Source organism: Grus americana, chromosome 5 (genome assembly GCF_028858705.1).
Source record: "Grus americana isolate bGruAme1 chromosome 5, bGruAme1.mat, whole genome shotgun sequence".
NCBI classification, from domain to species: Eukaryota; Metazoa; Chordata; class Aves; order Gruiformes; family Gruidae; genus Grus; species Grus americana.
The window spans coordinates 17,301,274-17,321,580 of record NC_072856.1 but is presented as its reverse complement, the minus strand read 5'-3'; the positions used below and the strand labels follow the sequence as shown (position 1 = coordinate 17,321,580).

At 40.2% G+C, this 20,307-nt stretch overlaps 1 protein-coding gene across 4 annotated transcripts in view; it reads left to right on the top strand.

Annotated features, from left to right (window-relative positions):
• Positions 1-19,823, top strand: part of KCNQ1 (potassium voltage-gated channel subfamily Q member 1) — a 364,087-nt gene extending 344,264 nt beyond the window's left edge. For all 4 annotated transcript variants that reach the window (XM_054828304.1, XM_054828306.1, XM_054828305.1 and 1 more), the window contains one exon: positions 17,762-19,823. In XM_054828304.1, the coding sequence (XP_054684279.1) occupies positions 17,762-17,962 (201 nt within the window). In that variant the 3' untranslated portion in view covers positions 17,963-19,823. The remainder of the gene's footprint in view (positions 1-17,761) is intronic.
• The last annotated feature ends 484 nt before the right edge of the window (positions 19,824-20,307 follow it).

Here is a 20,307-nt window from a genome sequence, read left to right as displayed (position 1 = left end):
CTGAAAACAATGCAAACACATTTCTTTAAATTACACTTCAGATAACCTTTTGGTTATCATTACTTTTATAGTGTATACTAAAAACCTGGCCATTTCTTTTCCAAAACTATAGTTTCTCTGAATACATTCTGCCAGGTTTGGTGTTTTCTGTTTGGTCGGTTGTTTTTTTTTTTTCTTTTATAGTATGTTTTCTGTGAAGTTGTGCAGTTTTAGGAAATTTAAGTAACAGAAGAATGAAGACATGGCTAGAATTTTTATGCCAGGGTTGGTTTTTAAAAGAGTAAAAGAAAATGCTCTCTGTGCACTGAAGAAAGATCTGCTTTAAACCATTTAGTCACGTGAGTTCTTTGCAGTGATATGTGCTATTTACTATATACTATTACTATAGGGGATATGTTGTGTGCAAATGGACGAGCCTTTGGAGTGTACTCTTATGAGTGCTAACAGTGATCCATGTTTTCAGGCCTTTTACATTACTTTAATCCCATTGGCATCAATAAGTTTACTCCTCATTTACTGTGGGGTGAAAGAGAAGCAAATTGGGACTACTGTATTTTTAGGAGACATTGTTATAAAACATGGCTGGATGTTGCACTCAAAGAGTTGCAGTCAACGGCTCGATATCCATGTGGAGTGGTGTCCGTCAGGGGTCGGTACTGGGACCGGCACTGTTTAATATCTTTGTCAGGGACATGGACAGTAGGATTGAGTGCACCCTCAGCAAGCTTGCCAACAGCACCAAGCTGTGTGGTGCGGTCGACACACTGGAGGGAAGGGATGCCATCCAGAGGGACCTCGACAGGCTGGAGAGGTGGGCCCATGCAAATCGCATGAAGTTCCACAAGGCCAAGTGCAAGGTCCTGCACCTGGATTGGGGCAATCCCAAGCATGGATACAGGCTGGGCGAGGAATGGATTGAGAGCAGCTCTGAGGAGAAGGACTTGGGGCTACTGGTGGACAAGAAGCTCACAATGTGTGCTTGCATCCCAGAAAGCCAACCATATCCTAGGCTGCATCAAAATAAGCGTGACCAGCAGGTCGAGGGAGGTGATCCTGCCCCTCTACTCCGCTCTGGTGCATCTAGCTCTGGGGCCTCCAGTACAAGACAGACATGGACCTGTTGGAGCAAGTCCAGAGGAGGGCTACAAAAATGATCAGAGGGCTGGAGCACCTCTGCTGTGAAGACAGGCTGAGAGAGTTGGGATTGTTCAGCCTGGAGAAAAGAAGGCTATGGGGGGACCTTATAGCAGCCTTCCAGTACCTACAGGGGGCCTACAAGAAAGCTGGAGAGGGACTGTTTACAAGGGCAAGTAGTGACAGGACAAGGGTTAATGGCCTTAAGCTGAAGGAGGGTAGATTTAGGTTAAATATAAGGAAGAAATTCTTCACTGTGAGGGTGGTGAGACACTGACAGAGGTTGCCCAGAGAAGTTGTGGATGCCCCCTCCCTGGAAGTGTTCGAGGCCAGGCTGGATGGGGCTTTGGGCAACCTGGTCTAGTGGAGGGTGTCCCTGCCCATGGCAGGGGGGTTTGGAACTAGATGATATTTGAGGTCCCTTCCGCTCAAACTATTCTATGTCCTGTTCCTGAGTCACAGTGGAGGGAGGGAGAGGTTCATGTGGTACACAGGCCTCAAGGGATTTTTTTTTTTTATAATGTTTCCTAATGAATCTGACTGAAAAAGATCACGCAAATGGTAAAGAAAATTTGTGTCTATATGCCTGTGAAAATTTATACTGTGTGCTTGTAAACTACAAGATGAAACATGGATTAAAGAGTTTGGAGATAATTTGATATAAAATGAATTGATTCATTGCCTTTAACTTGAATGTTAGAGTTCCTAGCACCTTATGAAGAATTTGTGTATTTGGTCATTCACATCCTTGAAAACCTTTTTAACATTCCCATAAGATGCAGTTGTGAAAACACTGAACGCTTCAAAGATCCTTTCTCTGCCCTTCATTACTTTTCTGCCCTTGCTCCTGTTCTTTGCTGTTACTGAACAAATTCTTCTCCTTCTCCCCTTTTACTTCCCCCACTGTATGGTACTGTGGTGCAGAGCGCCTGTAAACAGCTGGGTGGAGAACGCTGCTCACACCATGGGTGCTTCTTGCCTTTGGTAGAAATGGTGTTACTTTTATGTTGAGGACAGCATGAAACCTTGGAGTGTATTTAATTGAAGGAAGCACCTCCCTAAAATAACTTTCCGCTCTGTGATTTGCCAGTGAGAAATCTACTGATGGGTTTTAAGTGCTGACTGACAGATTAGGAGAAGAGGAATGTGAGATGCAGGTATCTCTGCCCCCTCTGACCAGTTAGATGCTGGCTTTGAGGTTATATGCCATTGATTCTTCAAGTTTTGCACACCGAGCTAAAGGAAGTACCAGCACTGATTAGCATCAGTGTGAGCAGGGACCGCCTGGGGAGAGCTGCAGTGGCTGAAGATGATTTTGAATGGGGAACTACATCCATAAAAAAATGAACGCTGACCTTGGCATTTGAGTTTGAGCATAATTTTAGGTACATAAATAGCACCTATGAATCACAAAGTGAATAAAATGAAATTATTTGACATTTCTCACATGTTTACAAGTTTTGCTGGGTCAGGCATTACTATACAATGAGAGATGGAAAAAATGTCATTTACATGAAAGTTAGAAGAATGCATATTTAAATCTAAAAATAATGCTAAACTTTGGATTTCAACAACAGTATCTGATTAGTCCTTCAATTTCTTTATTCATTCAAACGTTCTGGACTGTCTTCTTGTGCCCAGCAATGGGGTATTACAGTTTTCCACCTTTAGAGACTTCAGAGAGTGAGTATATTTTCAGGGTTGCCTAGTTTTGCAGCATCAGAATTGCTGCTCCAGCAGTATAATGATGTCTGTCTCCTGGGGTGGCTGATTTAAAACCTTTGCCGTGAGCAATGACCCCCAAGTGAGTGAAGTGCGTAATTAGTACAGGTGCTCACCGTACTAACAAAAGCATTTGTAGGCTCTGGGACTGTCTGCAAAGATTGAGTTCATGTCATTTTCTACACATGGCAAGCTTCTTTGTCCAGCACGGATATACAAGCCCTAAATTAACTGTAGAATTATAAATAGGCCATGGTTACAATACATCAGGAGAGAAACCTCGTTTTGACCTCTTGTATTGTGCAGTCGCTGTTACGGAAATTTATAGACTTTGCGTTTCACATGTACTTACTTCTTCGCGAATACATGGATCTTCCTCACTGAAAAGCTGCCTGGGTGTCAAGGGCACTCAGAGAGTAAGGGAAGTGTTGAGCACCCGGCAGCACTGCGTCACAAACAGGTTTGACAAAGTTTGACTGATGTGAAATACTCATATAGAAATGTCTCCCTGGAAAATGACACTTACTCCTCTGTGTCAGTTGCATGTGGAGAACCACTATGATTTACTCAAGCTTCTTCTATAGCCAGAGGCTTATTTTGCTATTGTACTGGATGCTCTGTTGTGCCACAGCAGGGAAAAAAAAAGACAAAGAATCAAGATAAAATGATATTTGTGATGATGTGTCTGTATGTCTGCACATCATCTGCAGGCTGTGGATTTATTAGTTTTTCAGTCAGTAGAACTGTTATATAAATAACGCATATCGGAGCTGGTCACACATGGTCTTCTCACTTGCAAATGTACACTGTGAGTACTGGCTGAGCCAGAGAGGGATAAATGTAACCAGACCTCCTCTGCCTTCTCTGTAAATCAGCTTTTAAAAGGCAGTGTCAGACACTTGCGTCGTCACGACAGCCCACGTCCCATCTAGAAAGATGCATCGAGTGTGGTTATTGTGGGGTTTTCAGGCCGTGAAGGTGTTGTTCCTGACTCAGCCATCATTTTCTGCAGGACTTGAGGCAAGTCGTTTCACCTTCTGTTGTTTCCACTTCCTCAGCTGTGAGTACTGTGTATCATAAAGCTTTTTGAAGCTTGGAGGTCAAAAATGAAAACAGAAGCACCTGGTATTTTTATTGTTTTTATTATTCCCACTGTTGTTCAGCATCTATCTTAAAACTTAGGTATAATTTGAGATTATTTCTTGACTTGAAAAGACTGTTGCTTGAATATATAAATCAACAGTGCAGGTACTATAAGGTAAAAAGGAGCAACTTATACCTGAAAGGAACGGTGATGCTTGAGACTGAATTAAACTCCTTTCACATTTCAGAGCAGATGTATCAGACCTAGAATTGTTAGCCGAATCACATAAAGCCATCCATGAAAATGGATGAAAATGTCTTAATTAATGCAGAATGATGTTAGCATTTTAATCTGTAAAGTCCTTAGTAGGTGCTGTCTGACAACCTCTTTTCAAGGGTTGCAATGATTAGGGGTGAATGAATTTCTCCACTGAGTAGCTGATTACTCTCTCTCTCGGGAGTGGGAGGAAGATACTACTTAGCAAAAGAGATTAGCAGAAGAAGGGAAATAAATAACTCCGTAGTAACCTCTTTCACTCTTTCAAGGAAAATACACAAAGGGAAAATAAGAAATGACTGCAGCTAAACCAGTTTGTGCGGAAGACTCAGATCTTCTAAGTAAAGCATGGTCTGGCTTCTATGACACAAATGGTCAATGTCCAGGAGGAACGGGCTGCAGCTTGCTTCAGAAAGCTGATTCCCTGATGTCCCCTTCCCGGAGTGCCACTGCCAATGAAGTCCTTCCTGACTGACGCCCAAGACAAACTTGGTCCCTCTGTGGAGGACCATCCTTTAGATGAGAATTAAAGTGATGTCTCTGATCACCCGCAACCATTGACGATCTTGTAGCACTTTTTGTCTTAGACAGGGTTGGGTAGCTTCTTTCTGCCACCTTGATGTTCTCCTGTGCTTTCGTCATATCACTACTCTTTGTTCCTATCTGTAAATGCTGTGGGGCATTACCGTGTTACATAAACAGATGCTGCCTCCCATTGCAGAGAAGCTACATTTTGGGTTTGATTTTACAGGGGCTAGAGCAGCCCTTAATGGCAGGGGCTTGAGGGGAAAGATCCAGCTATGTATTCGTGCTCCTCCTTTGCGAAATTGATAACAGTTCTGGTAGGGGGTGGGAGTGGAGAAGGGAAACATCACAAAGCTCTATGTGCAAGACTGTCACCACCTCTGCCTGAAGGATCTTCCAGTATTTCATCATGTCTAGACTTTATGTACTGTGTTATCTTGTGTAGAAGCCTCGTCTATCATAGGATAAAATTACAAAGCCCAAATCCTTTTTGTTTTGAACAGTAATGATCATCATTATCTTAAGAATGAACGATCCAGGCTACTGCCTATGAACCAGAAGAATAGCAAGAGATGGATGCACATCTAACATCTGAAGCTGGGCAGATCATTTAGTCTTCAAGCCTGTCATGATGATTAATCAGCTAGGAAAGACTGTGAGCCTTTTGCTTCTACCACTGCACAGTTGCTTACGCTGCCAATAGATTCACTTTTTGAGTCACTGTTTACCACTCCAAATAAATGCCCAGCCTGGCTGTGTTCCTAGAAGAAACTATTGACAAAGAAAAGCACTAAGGATTTTTTGTTCTCTTTGTCATCCATTATTTTTTTCAAACACATTATCGGAAACATTTGTTTACTTTTGAAGTCATTATAGCTTAAAATGTTATGGAGAAGAGCCTTGATATTTTAACTGACTCAAAACCAGAGGGAAACCTGCAATGGAACTGATTTGGAAAGTTAACCCATGCAGAACTTACCAGCAGTAGCCAAACAATCTGTCTGTTAGTTTTCAAAATTAGTCAAGCCCCCAAAGTGTTAGGAAATTGGCTTAAAGCCATAAGGTTGTTTTTAAGCAAAAAAAAAAGGAAATATCAGAGTCTTTAAAATCTAGTTTCTGAGACCTTGGTGTACACTGAAGACCTTTTTTTAAGGTTTTCTCTGCAATAATATTGGTGAGAAGCTAACTCGGGAAATTGAAGCTAGTATTCTTGCATAGCCGGTTGGCTTCAGAACTTAGAATTTAAAGAAAAATGTCTAAAAGTACAAAATGCATAACAAAATAATCACTTCATTTCCCCCAAATTCAACTGGCAGAGCTGTTGAACTCCTGCAGGCATGGTAATGACTTTGTATGACCCATGAAATTTGACTGAAAACCCTTCTTCATTAGCAGTTGGTTGCCTTTGTTGTAGTTTTGCTCCTGGTATCCATAAGATCTGCTAGTTTGCCTGTATGAATAATGCCATGACAGCCAACAGGCAGTTTCTTTTCCTTTTAAACAGGGGTTTCCACTGGTAAATATATTGGGTTCTGGTTCACTCATTGGTTATTTGTTGGCTTGTGATTGATTGTATCTGCTTCCACTTTTTGAAGCAGTCAGTAAACAAATGGAATGCCATTTTGGGGTGTCCAAGGCAACTTGATTTTAGAAGGTGCAGAGCACCTGCATCTTCTCTGGATTTCAGTGCTTTTGCTGAGTGCTCACATTTCTACAAAATGAAAGCGTTTTTATTTTTAGAGTATTCTGAAGGAGGTATTTCCAAGGATATGATTTCAGCAGAACTGAATGGTGGTTGGAAAGGCTGGAGGAGTAGAGTGGGCTCGCAGACATTTTATCACCGATAAATTTCACCTCTGATCTCTGTGCAGCTCCTGGGAATGAAAAGTGCCTTTGGAATTGTGTGTGGTTTTCTTTCATTCCACTGAGCTTTCCCACTGAAATTTTCTGTCTTGCATTTGCATCTTTGTAAAGCTTAATGCAATGGCAAAGTAAGAGGCCACCTCCTTTCTGAGGAGCTGACTCAAGCGTACAAGAATACAGCCCTGGTTTCATGTGTTCAGAATGGGAGCAAACTTGCCACCTTATTTATCACCGGGATTTCTAACGCTCAAATGCCATGGCCCATAAATGACTTCTCCATAATAATATTTATCAAAGTATTTCTGGTCTAATTATTCATGCTGAGCTTGTTCTCTAGAAATTTCTCTTGAAAGAATCTTTTTAAAGATTTTTCTTTTGAAAACAAATTCGTGACCACATCAAACGGAGATTCATGTTGCCGTTGGTTTAATTACCAGCAGCCCTCAGGGAATCTCAAAACTCGCTGTTGTTATAATTGCTTCTCTCCCTTTCTCTCCCTCACTCCTTTTCCCCTTCCATTTTTGATTGCTGCAGAAGTCATCGCATGGTTATTAATTTTTAAGCTCATTTTAGGGACAAAGGAGTTTATGTCCTTTTTTTTTGCCCATATAGTAACTTTCAAATCATAAACTATGAGTACATTACGGATTTACAGATGCTAAAAAAGGAACTGGCCAAACATCTGTTTTTGAAAAAACAGTTGAAGTCATCTTGGTTTTTAACATTTCAAGCAAAAAGCAGACAGTGGTGCCCTTCCCTACTCATGCCATGCTATAAGATCAGATCCATGACCTGTGAATGCATCTCACTTTCTATTCCAACAAGAAAACCCAGTGCACCTAATCTGGCTTTACTCCCTTTGAAAAGCACTATGGATGCCTCATTTGGGTGAAGTGTGAAACACAACATAAGCGATGCTGACCTAACTCAATGTGATACATGGCATATTTGCTTTAGAAAGAGCAGCAGTCTCAAATCTGGTTTGAATTAGGAAAAGTGTTTGAGAGAAAGTAAGGAAAAAGGGAACCGTTTCATAGCAGGCATCTGAAAAATAACAGTTTGGAGGAAGGAGGAAAAATTGTCAGGCAAAACCTAACAGTTAAAGCTGAAAAATGTATTTCTAACACTAGGGATTGTGAGTGTATATCTTATTCTTTGTTTTTTTAAAAATAAAATCTTGGCAACTTAAATGCATACTATGATGATCCAGAACAAGAACAGCTACTCGATGGTGAAATTATCAGCAGTACTCAGCAAGAGGTTATTAGTCATAGTCCCAGTATCATACGAGAGCCAGAGCCAAGGATTCAAGAAGGAAAACATTCCCCTTTGGAGAGAGGTCAAGATTAGTCACTTTTGTTTTCTTTAATTGGTGAGGGTGGTAGGGGGGGTTGGGTTGGGGGTTATTTTGTTGTGGAGAAGAGTTTGGGACATATTTTTATGCTAGTTGGGTCTTTTACTTTTTTTTTTTTTTAACCCTAAAGTGTTGTAAATATGCCACTGTTTCATGTTAGAAACAGGAATCTACAGCTAGGAGAAAGCTATTGTCTGATAGCCAAACTTCTGACAACAAAAATATGGAGTGATATTCAGAGGCTGTACTGCCATGATTAAACCAGCAGAAAGAGTCCTCCAGAGGCAAGTACCACGGGGAGTTTTCTTCACATCTGTGGAACTGAAGCATCTCTAATATAAGTGCCTGTTGGCTAAACAAAGAGTCTGTCTTTCCCCTTCAGATAGGTACCGGGGTGCTCAACCAGAAGGACCCAAAGTAGGAATGTTTTGCTGAACAAGAATGTGATTGAGAATGAGAAAGCAATCAGTTTTCCAGCCTTCTGTCTCATTAAAAATCAGAAAAGTGCTTTGAAATTTTCTTTGAGATCTGAAGATCTGTCCAGGGCAAGGGAGAAGATTTTTAAGGTTTTGCTAAAGCTCTTCCTTCCAAGTTGAACTTAAAGATGTTTAGCATATCTGAAGATGGGCCATTAACTTTACTGCCTCAGCGTTCCCCACTTTGTGATAGCAATAACAGTACGTAGCTACTGCAGTTTGGTACTGTATAGATACACAGAGGTTTACACAGTGCTTTGGATATAAGATGCACTAATAACCACCATTTATTCTATAACTATATCCAAACTATTGTATAAAGATAAGGGGCTTTTTTTCCTGGTTTCTTTGATGAATACTTCCCTTATATTTCTTGTTATCTCAAGTCTGTTTGACACCCTCCATAAGGCTGGATTTCAATTTAAGCATAATTTCAGAAACTGTTTATGATGACGGATGTCCAGTGATTTTTGTGGACGCATAGATGTCTCATACTTTTGGTATCATCGATTCACTTATAAGGAAAGAATCCCTCTCTCCTTGCCAACATGTGTCTTATTTTTAAATGGAAGACAGTTGTGTCTGGTCAAAGAGATATTATTTCCTGAAGGTGGGACTATAGTAAACAAAGATAAGCAAATTCTTGAAAAATCCAGAGTAGTCAGTTAATAGGATAGGGGGATTTTATCTTCTTTAGTAGCTTCTGATAAAAGTTATATTTAGAGACAAGACCCTAAGCTTCACTTTCCTGGCTTCATGCAAGGAGAGGAAAACATTCCAAGCTCCCTTGTTCATCTACTGCTACTCTGTTTAGAGGAAAGGGTTAAAAAAAAAAAAATCTGACCTTTGTAATATTTTAGAGAAAAAAATGCTGTATCCTGACGCTGTGCTGGGCCAAAGACTGTAGATTTTGGACACTGTCCTAACTTGAAAATTTCCATGTGTTTTAAGTCTTGTCTCATTTATCTACAATAAGAGTCAACCACAAATTTTAATTGCTTGGCCATAGCCCTCTGGATGCCAGATAGATCTGCAAGCATTGCGCACATCTGGGCACGCACGCGGTACTTGTGAGGTGAGCAGGGCTGGCCTGGGAGCTTGGGGAGCCATCAGCAGGCAGAGGGGCTTCATGGCCCAAATCTACACCTAGAGCTAAAGAAAAATTCTCAAGAAAAGCTGATTTCCAACAGTTTGGGTGTTTCAGATAAGCCAAATATTTTTGCAAGAAGTTGTTAATAGCAACAACAAAAGCGCTGAACCAGGGCCACCGTTCTCAGCTCTCTCTTCTCAAGTAGCAGCCGTATCCAGTCTCTGCTTCTTACCACCTCCTCCAGCCACATCCATTGTGGTCCTCGTTTCTGTCTTGACTAGCAGCATTTTAGGTCACGCCTTTCTGACTTTTTTTACCCTTGGGCCTTTCTGAATCTTCTCCACTTCTAAAATAAGCACTGCCCCAAAAGCTTTCCAGCTTTCGAGGTCTTGTACTCTATAATAGTCCATGGCCAAGTGTATTTGACTCTCCTGTAACTTAATTCTTCCATTTGCCAGTGTCCTACTGACCTCCTTGTTAGAAGGAGAGGTATATATTCATCTTACCTTGCTTCCTTTAGTTAAGCAGCAAGTTATAGCCAGGTAATTTTATGAAAGTGACATGTAAAAATTAAATCAACTTGTATGTTAGTAACTTTTGATTTCTCTTTATGTCTCGTAAATTTTAAGATCTTAAAGGAATTGCTGTCTTATATAAGCACAGCATCTGTTGTTGCCACTTGTGTCTTTGCAGGTCTTCTTATTTAATAGACCTCTCGTACCTGAACTTTTGCCTGCTGCTGATCTGCAGCGTTTATTCACATAAGGATTATGTACACGAGTTGTGTGTAAGGCGCTGGAAATAGTCAAAGATAGCTGTGAAGGTTTCTGGTTTACTGCTTAACATCCTCTTCAGCTGCTGCTGTTCCTGAAGGCTGCATCTTCATTTTGATTTGGGGGAAAAGGGCGGTATCATAAAAGAGGCAGTTATGAAAACATGCTGCCAATATTCTGTGTTTGGTAACATATATGCTGTATTTTATATTATATTATTTATTTAATCACACATTACTGAAGTGGCTTCTTCATACCAGTTTTTGACCTGTCAGAGCATGTCTCTTACTATTGTTGATTTCAAATAGAATTCAAGGGAGACGTCTAATCTGAAAAACGACATTATGGTTGTAATCTACACTCAGAATCATGAAATCTACACTACATGTAATCTACACTAAGAATCATGAAAATCCACATGAAAGAAATGGAGCTGAGTGAATAGTTAACCAGAGATGTCACATTTCCAGAAACTTTGAGGAAGCTTTTAGAAAAAGATGTTTTTCTTCAGGGAAAAGGACATTTGGGAAGGAAAAATAATTCTCTGCAGTATAGTTACTTGCTTATCAAAATTGCTTTCCCAATTCTGATGGAAAGAAAGAAGGCATAAATCAACCCTGTCATTTCTCCCATTTCCTTTAGCTTGAGCACCTGGTACCTTACAGCTTGTGCTGCACGGTCAGGACAAAATTCTTCAAACAAACAAAAACTACTTTAAAATGCCACGAGTGTTATAGTCAGTAATCAAATGGCCACATGCTGGTGTTACCAGTTTGTTTTACTTCCCAACATAATTAAGAAAAATGTGTGATAAAACTGTAATTCTATACAGTGCATTAGGAATTTACTATGCCAAGTCAAGCCCTTTTTAATAGCAGTTCACTCTGATATCAAGGTAACTTGTGGAGAATCGGAGCCAGCAGCCGGCTTATAAATCCTGGTTGTTTCTCAGCTCTGACCCCAACTCAACGACTCAGAAGTTTCTTCCCAGTCCCAGGTCATCACCCTCTGTTGAAAGCACAAGCGGCACACCCTGATTAATGGTGAATTACCAGCAACCATTTAAGGGTTACTACTACAAAAAAATAAGAGGTTTTTTTACACTTTGAGAAGTGTAGGAGAAATATTTTATTGTAAAAATGCAGAGTAAGATGAGACCAGCAACAGTCTCGGTTTACTGAAAAAGCAGAACAATTTTTAGTATCTCAAAGCGAAGAAGAGATTGGCACTGATAGCTTTATGCAAGAGAGCTGATTTTAGGACACAGTGTGTAATGAGTGCCTTTCTTTCCAAAGATGCTTTTTGTCTCAAAGTTATCCATTTTATTTGTCTGTTAAGACAGTGGTTCATATAATATTTTCATTGACTAGAAAATGATTTGTCACATGCAACCCTCAAAACCTGTTTATTTGGTTCCTCAGAAGCTCAGCCTTTATATTTTTCTAGCGATGAGTAATCTTATAGTAGAGGGGAGTGTTTTCTCACTGGCTCCGCTTCCTCTATCCTTCCCCCAGACACTGCACGCATACTCCCTTCTTTGGCCAGCTCTCAAGAGAAAGTACAGACAGCCTGGAGAACAAATCTTCCTTCGTGCAGATTACATTCTCCTATAAACACCTCAGCAACGGGTATATAACCTCCAGCAAGACTAATGCCTAATCTCTGGCAACAAAATAAACAAATTGAAGCCAGAAGCTCTGATAAGAGGATTTGCAAGAATCTGGGATCTTGGGTACTGTAAATGGAAGGAAGACTCTTTCCATGATTTTTGAAGAACCATGTACCTGAACAAAGAAACTTTCTTTAATAATACTGAAGTTGTTGGTCTCTCCTGCCACTATTATAGAGAAATGTTTAAAATAAATCCTCTGTGAAGATTCCCATACCTATCCCTGAAATTCTCTAGAAGGCCACTCTTAACATTGTATCTGTTCCTGTCCACAGGGTCCTCAAAACTAAAGCATCAACTTTTAGAAATACTGAGATATCAAAATGTGTAGGGATTTAGCAAGAAGAGGAGCCAGGGAAGCTGCTCTCTGTAGTTTCCTCAGATATTCTCAAGAACTTAAATAGGATGGATCCCACCAAAGAAAAACGTGATTTATAACCACACCTTTGCTTGCAGAACACACTCACTGTTTCCTTAAGTACTGCTCGATACTGATACCGTCCTTCATATCATTACCATTAACAAGTATCATAAGTTCTGGAGTATTTTTTGCTTCTTATCTTTTCTTCAACTGAATCGTGTGCCTGACAATGATTTTGTTAATAGATAGGATATTTTTATGTGTTTTTCTGAAATATAAAGCTAGCTCATTACTGAGTATGCTATTGAATAGCAAACACATTAGGGATTCTGTACAACACTGCTTACCAGGATGCACAGATGGCGAAAGCATCATTCTCTTTCCCTAGAAGTTTGCCACACTGCAGAGCAATAGGGTCCTGCGTATTAACAGGCCACCAGGAGTGATAAATACATGAAGATCTCCCCAATCATCTTCAGGTATTTTGAAAAAGTGCCTTAAAGAGATGGTTCACTTTGAGCTAAAAAGCTGCACCCTCAAGAATGAACGACAAGATAAGTCAGAGTAGCAGACTGGGGAGTCTCATGTTGGAAAAGCAGCTGAAATTTTCTTTTATCACGTTTTTCGTTCAGTGTTGCTTGTGTTCTGGTTTTCCTCTTCTCCTTTAGCAGCTTCACACTTGGCTTTCTGTATTAAGAACAAGCACGGTCCCCCTGAACCCACTGAGTGAGCACTCTGCTGATAAAAAAATCTCTTGATTAAGCACGAATTATTTGTTTAATCAGTCATCCGTGTTAAGGACATAGGTAGTTAAAAACCACCATTCTGTCCAAAGGGACTGTGATTTTTACCCTTAATAATATTTACTTTAGAAATCTCTGAGAATGAGAACGAAGGGCAGATGAGACAGCTTTAATCAACAGCGTTAATGAACCTTGATCCCTCCAGATCACGGAGCAGCACTTGGCATAACTTACTGTTAATTTGTGGTCTTTGTGGCCTAAATTATGCCAGACACCAAATTTTGTCCTTCAGCTTCCCCACTATCCTGAATATCCATGGCTGAAAATACTGTTCCCCTCAGCTCCGTAATTCCATCTGTCCTTGCCCCTTCCCAGTAAATCCCTATAATTAGTTTTGGGAGTGGGTCTCCAGAGTGCTGCTCTTTAGTTCTCCGTTACAGGGGTGCATAAAGGAGATTCTCCTCCAGATTTCCCTGGAGCTACTCAGGCTTCTTTGGTGGTTGTTGTTTTAAAAAGCAAGGAAAGAAGTTCATTGTTACATTTTATGTTCTGAATTGTACCATGAATTTGTTATGAATCCTTAAAATTATAGAGCATTTAAAATGATTGTAATGTGAAGATCTGTGGAATTTTAATAGATAAATTGCTCATTATTTTGTTCTCTCCTCTCATCACAAGGGAAGTTCACTAGCCTCTCCTGAAATGCCTTTGAATCCTAAAAAAAAAAAAAAAACAAAGATGGCATGTCACTTTATATCCAGTTGTAGAAGACTGTTGCTCCTGAAAAAATGACCTAAAAGGACCTTTTGGTTCACAGGAATTACATCATCGCCATTTGTCAGTTGTGTGGGGTGTCAGCGTAGTCACGTGCCTCTGTGACTTTTTAGGGAGAGCAAAAATCCGTTCTGTAACATAGCTACATTTCTTCACGATGTGCCATTTAAGACTTGTGCTCTCATCTTTCAGCCTTTGTGAAGAACTATTTGGGTTGGTTTCTTTTTCTCAGTGCACTGCACGGATGGGATTTTTTCATTAATTTCTAAGAGCTAGGTTCAAAACTTGTTTAAATCTGCTTCTTTCCATCTGTGCTCAATCTATGATCCTTAGATCTTTATTTTTAAAAAACTTATCTCGGAGGATGGAAAAATCTTGTTTTCATACAATATTTCAGTAAGATTTAGGAATAACTGTGGTGTGTAATTTCTGAAGAGTTTCAAACACCACTTCCTCTACTCAATAACTGTAAAATACAAAGGAAATTATTTGCATATAAAGAATTTGATCATACAAACATCATGCTTCTAATGAAACATAAATCAGCTAGAAAGAGCTTACTTAGTTTTTCCTAAAAGAAACAAATCAGTCCGAGTTATTTTTCTACATAATTAACACTGTTTGCTGTTTTAAGTAGAGGGATCAGAGTTGTCCAAAGCAGTTAAGATTATAGCAACATCAGCAGTTTTTCTGTTTGCTTTACTTTCATTCATTCTGGCATCATAGTTAATTTCTAATCAAGTAAATGTGTTTGAAAGTATGATTCAGGAGAGATGATACACTTCTCCATGCTAAGTGCATAAAACTAGTTTAATAAAAAGAGTATTGCACACGATGACATTTTTCTGGTGGGTATAATTATCTCTGCAGCAAACAAGTGAACAATATATTTCAGGATGTGTGTTTGGATGACAAGGGGCAGATTGGGCATGCTAATAAGCAAGGCCATTCACCAGCAAGCCTCTTATTCTTATACATCAGAGGCCTGTGATGACAGTAGAAGTTGCCTTCTGGTGGCTTTTACTTTTCTCTTTAAAATGTCTCATATTTTAAGCAGACACCCCTTTGTCAGAACCAAGGAGGGGGGCCCATCGTCCTGTAGTCATCTGTTCTGATCCAGCCCCAGGAAGCATGAGCAAAGCAACGTACAGAAATCCAGACTGCTCCTTCTCTTGTAATATCCAAAGAATGTGTTACTATTTGGGATTAACGATTCAGTCCAAGATTGATCCAGAGCCCGCTGAAGTCACTGGAAGTCTGTGATTGCCAAAAACTGCCACTGACTTCAGCGTGTCTTGGAGCAAGCCCTTCACGGGCGCAGAACTCCCTGGGAAATGGCTTGCTTTACTGGAAAGCAAAACTGATTAAACAACAGCTAAACACAACCAGCTATCTGGACCTCCCTCCAGAAAAGCTTTGTGGCTTTAGAGCCCTACCCCAATAAGGAGCAATATGGAAGACAAAGGTCTTTACTTTTTATCTCATATGGCTCAGCTGAATAGCAATTAGCTTCTGCCTCTGCTTCTGTGGGCCTCCTGCACTCCACAGCTGCAGCAGCCAAACCTTGTTCCCTAGAAAAAATTAGACAATTATCTCTGGGAATTTATTTCCCAGCAAGAATATTCACATCTCATTTCTCTCCAGTACTTCATCACCAAGATGCACAGCTGTTGAAGGACTATCCAGATCTCAGTCCAATCTACTGTCATGTTCAATAGCTCATCACTGCAAGAGTTTCATAAATGCACATTTTCCAGATATATCTTCAGTCTGTGTTTCCTCTGGTAATCCCTGCCTGGAATCACAAATTAAGAAATATATATAGAAAAAATCCCCTGGTTAGTTTAGAATAATTAGCAAAAAGACATTTCTGGTTAGAGGAAAAGTCCTTCGGACTTTGAAGATAGCCGTTTGTCTGCAGTCTTCCACTACAGTCCTTCCAGTGCAGCTGTCTCAGAAAGCAAGTGATACCTGGGCAGCGGGGAATGGAGGAATGAGATATTTTTGCAGGCTTCACTAGCACTGATTTGTACTGTCAACGCTTGGAGCATCATGAGTTTGCTATCTGTGATGGGCACCATTTGGGCAAAGCATGCCTCTTTTTAAGGGAATGAACAAATAGTGATTAAATTAAAACCTGATGATCTGCTCAATTTTCCATCTGTATTTCCTTCTAGAAATCTTGAACTTACGTGTTCTTCAGCTTCCTCATTTGAAGAATCTCATCTTTCAACAGCCTTTCCCATCCAGAATTACTAGTGTTTCATGTACCATCTAGGGTGCTTTGGCTAATGTTTTCAAAACCAGCTGCAAAGTATAAATCTCTGGCACCTCATATTTTTAAATCACTGTATCTGCTTCTCTACCAGTTGTACAGTGTCTTTGAAAAAACCAGCATTTTCTCTACGGTGGAAAAATTTTAGTCTCTGCTGAAATCCTCCGAGTTTGTTGATGTTCTGCTCAGCCTTACTGTCTTTTACTATCCTGTGTGATACTTGGATGATAGCCAGGCACATATAAATTGCTCCCACTCATGCTCTCTCTGGCGGTTTTATGTGCCTTTCACTACTTTCTAGCAGATATTTTAGGCAGCAATTTATTCCTATCATGTTTTTTCTGCTTACTTTCTTTTCCCTTTTTAAAACGTATTACATCTTTTTGCCTAGAATTTACTTAGTGTTTTAGGATCCCTGTGGATCGATGGCTCAGAGACTACAATGGCAAAATTGACGCTTTCTCGTTACGCTTGTAGAAGAGAGTAGGAGGCGGTAAGGCAGACTCTTAGCGCCCAATTTCAATGCTTGCCATGCCAAGGGGCAGAAAGTGGGCAGGACTTTGAAGCTGGAAGTGCCCATCTTCCCCTCTGGACATCTCGCTCCGTACATTGGAGTCAGCCAGAGAGGAGGCTTCCCATGCCAGATAAAAGGGGTGAAACAGGTTATTTCTTGACTGGAAAATGCAAGAAACCAGAGACTGAATCTGTGGTGCTCCTAGAAACATTTCATTCTTGATTTTCTTCTGAGTACCAGGAATGTACGCCAAATAGAGTTTAAATTTTGGACAAATCCATAACCTAGCCTCTTATTAGGTATCCTGATTTTTCATTATATTTTCTCCTAAAGATTAGAAGAAAGAGCAGAAAAAGCAAAAAAAAAAAGAGGAATTAAATAATTTAAGGAGCTTCTGTCTAAAGGTAGAAGAAAATGAGCATTATGGATTCAGGCTGAACCTTCCCCTGCAGCCCCCCATTTGAAAAATTAGCTTTCACCCATCTTAGAAGAGTTTCTGGCTTGCTGTGAATCATGTCATTCAAACGGCAATCCTACGGAACGCTGTGTCACTGGGGAGGTGAGAGTGTAAAACCAAATCATGCCCCACTCCCAGCTCTTGCCACAGACCCCAGCTGCTTCACACGCACGGCAGCAAAAATATCTGTGGGGCATTTTGCAGCCTGAGCTGGTAATTGGGCCCAAATGTAACAAAGAGCATCAGTCAGTCCTAGCATAGAGTTGATTAGATCACTGCGACTAGAGCAGATATTTACAGGAGCATGTTGATCATGTTTTCAAAAAAATATGGACACATTAATAACAAAAATCCCATTTCTGGGACTTCGTTCTCTATCCCAGCACAGCTCTTTAAAAGCCCATTTGTCATGTGTTCATCCAGGTATAAAATGAGTGTCAAAGCACATACCCAGAGGTGACTGTTAACAGGCCTGTCCTCATCCAACTCTGACCTATTGCATTAAATTTCTAGTGCTCTGTTTGATGAACTGTGAATCTGTGGTGTCTTCTTAGAGGTTGCTGTGATCCTAATTAAGAAAACTGTCATTTTAATATTGCATTTGTATCACATGGTTTGCTGCAATTTTCTCACGTGCTACTACTAAACAAACCTTCCCTTTGCCTTTGTAGGTTACACAAATGGACCAGAAACTGAACCTCATCACAGATATGCTGCATCATCTGGTTTCCCGTCAGCAGGGGGATCAAGGGAACAACAGGTCATCTCAGAGAGGCAACAATGTCAATTCGGATCTTTTCCTCCCTAATAACACCCTGCCGACCTATGAGCAACTGACAGTACCGAGAAGAAATGAAGATGATATATCTTGATGTGATATAAGTCCGGGTTGGGTTCTTCCCACCCTACTCCTTTAAATGGGACTGAACGTTGAGAACCTGGAAGGAATTAAGTCCCTCAGCCATCCAAGAAAACACGCGACTACTGTATCTATACCACTAGTCTCAAATACGCTCTTCTAAAGCCGCTCGTAGTAGCCGAAGGATTGCCAGGCCGTCTTCTACCAGGCAAAACTTACTGAAGCTCCACGTTGATTTTGTTCACAAATAAATGATCACAACTCATTATTTTTCAGAAAGACCAAAACGATGTAAAGACAGGCAAATGGCAAGGATTTAGAGCTCCTTTAATAATAATAATAGTAATAATAATATTCTAATAATACTTGAACTTAGATGGAAAAAGTGCATTCTGTTTATGAATCTGCAGATAGCAATATATTTCTACTACTAAGGTTTTTAAAACAAACTAGGATAACTTATGTTGTTTTTATTGTATAAACGTACACTAAGATTCTAGAGAATGACAAACCACATACTGAATGATTTTCTTTTTCTGTTTTATTTTAATGTTGCTACATAAACAGTTATCAGATAATGACCAGGTTTTTTAAATCTGTTTTTCTTCAGGGAGGAACTAATCCTTAATCTGGAACAATACTATTTATAGTGGAAAGTGCTATAGATTTTTTAAGATACCAGTTTTTCATGGGGAGACAATAAAGTATTACATAGAAAAAATTATTCTGCTTTCTAGAAAATTGTTGCCAAAGAATTTATATATAAATAGAAAACACAGTGGTCTGAATGTACTTGTCCTGAAATAGCTTTTTAAAAAGAAGGCCCACTACTTCTTAAATCTACTGGGTTTTAGCTTAGAGTCACCAAGAATAGTACAAGAGGCTGAAGTGACTGGACTTGCTGGTCAAGTGCTTGAGCTGGCCGCTCGCTGAGCATCCGTAATCCTCGCAGGAATCAAGGCCCCAGTTCAGGAAAGCATCTCTCATCCAGACAGCAAATACGACAATTTGATAGTTTCCTGAATAATGTCTTCAGAAATTCAACTCCCTACAAGCGTAATTTGGTATTGAAAGGTGCCAGCTCTAATTTAGAGGACTGAGGGCCTCAGCTACAACCCACAGAGCTGAACCACCTTACCCCACGATAGTTGCCATAAAGCCAGCAGTGCTTGGCTCAGTGTGATTTTTCACGTACGCAACGTGAGCAGGATTTGGGCTTTGATTACTAAGGTACCTCTACCATAATAGCCCTGCTTTGAACGTGGAACATCTTTAAAGCTGACAGAGTGTCAGAAAAAGCTATTTAGTCCAACGTGGGGGGGGGCAGGGGTGGTAGCCCATACCACTGGCAAAAGAGGGAGATGTAGACAGATTTATCAGCTCTTGCACATTGAGCATCATGCACATCCAGTGCACCCTGTTCTCCTCACTGCAGAGCCTGTACCCCACGGCGGTCACTCTCCCTCTCCTGGAAAACTGATGCCCTAAAGCCTCATAACTTTGCACAGCAGTTAACGTCACCAGTCTTTAATATCTTTGAGCAGTCTGAAATACCGATGTGTAGTGAACTGAGATCGCAGGGAACCTTCTCATAGTGCTGCTCGTATTCCGGGCTTTCTTTTCAACATTTCATCTCCTTCATTTGGACTGCAAAGTATACTGTATTTAACGTCACAGATTATATTACAATTATCCAGCCTCGCTGCTGCGCAGTAGATAAATGTTAAGGGTGTAGAAATTTACAGGCATAAACAGGAATTGTATCTGGGCATTATGTTTTATAGAAATCAAAATTATTGTCATGATTTTGAACATTTTTTAAATGAGATTCACTATGTAATTTCAGGTTATCAATCAGCCTGTTAATTTCCTAATAAAATACAGGACAAGAGTGCCATGTCTTTTGGTTATTCTAAAATCCAAACACTTGATACACATAGGAAAGCTTTGTTTTTGTTTTTTTCTCTTAGTCCACTGTACAATGTACAGATGTTTTATTTGCAATGCAGGACTGGAAACCTTCTGCTGATTCTTTACTAAAGAAATAAAAGAAAAATAGGACTTAATCAGCTGGGATGGCTTTGGGGAGAAGGGAGTGTGTTGTAGCCCTAGCTGAAAGCAGCCAGGTCTGTGCATTTCTAGGGGCATTGTGTTAACCAGAAAATGCATCCATTCCTACCTCTTCGTTCCCAAGACCATACCTACATTTTCTGTTCAGCAGCTAATCTCAGTGATAACAGTCTGGCATAGCAAATGTTTCGTGCGAAAGATAATTTCCCTTTCCTGATGTGTCAGTTTGTCTATGTCCATCCAAAAATCACCGTTACCAAAATGCTGGGAATAACCAGGTTTTACAGA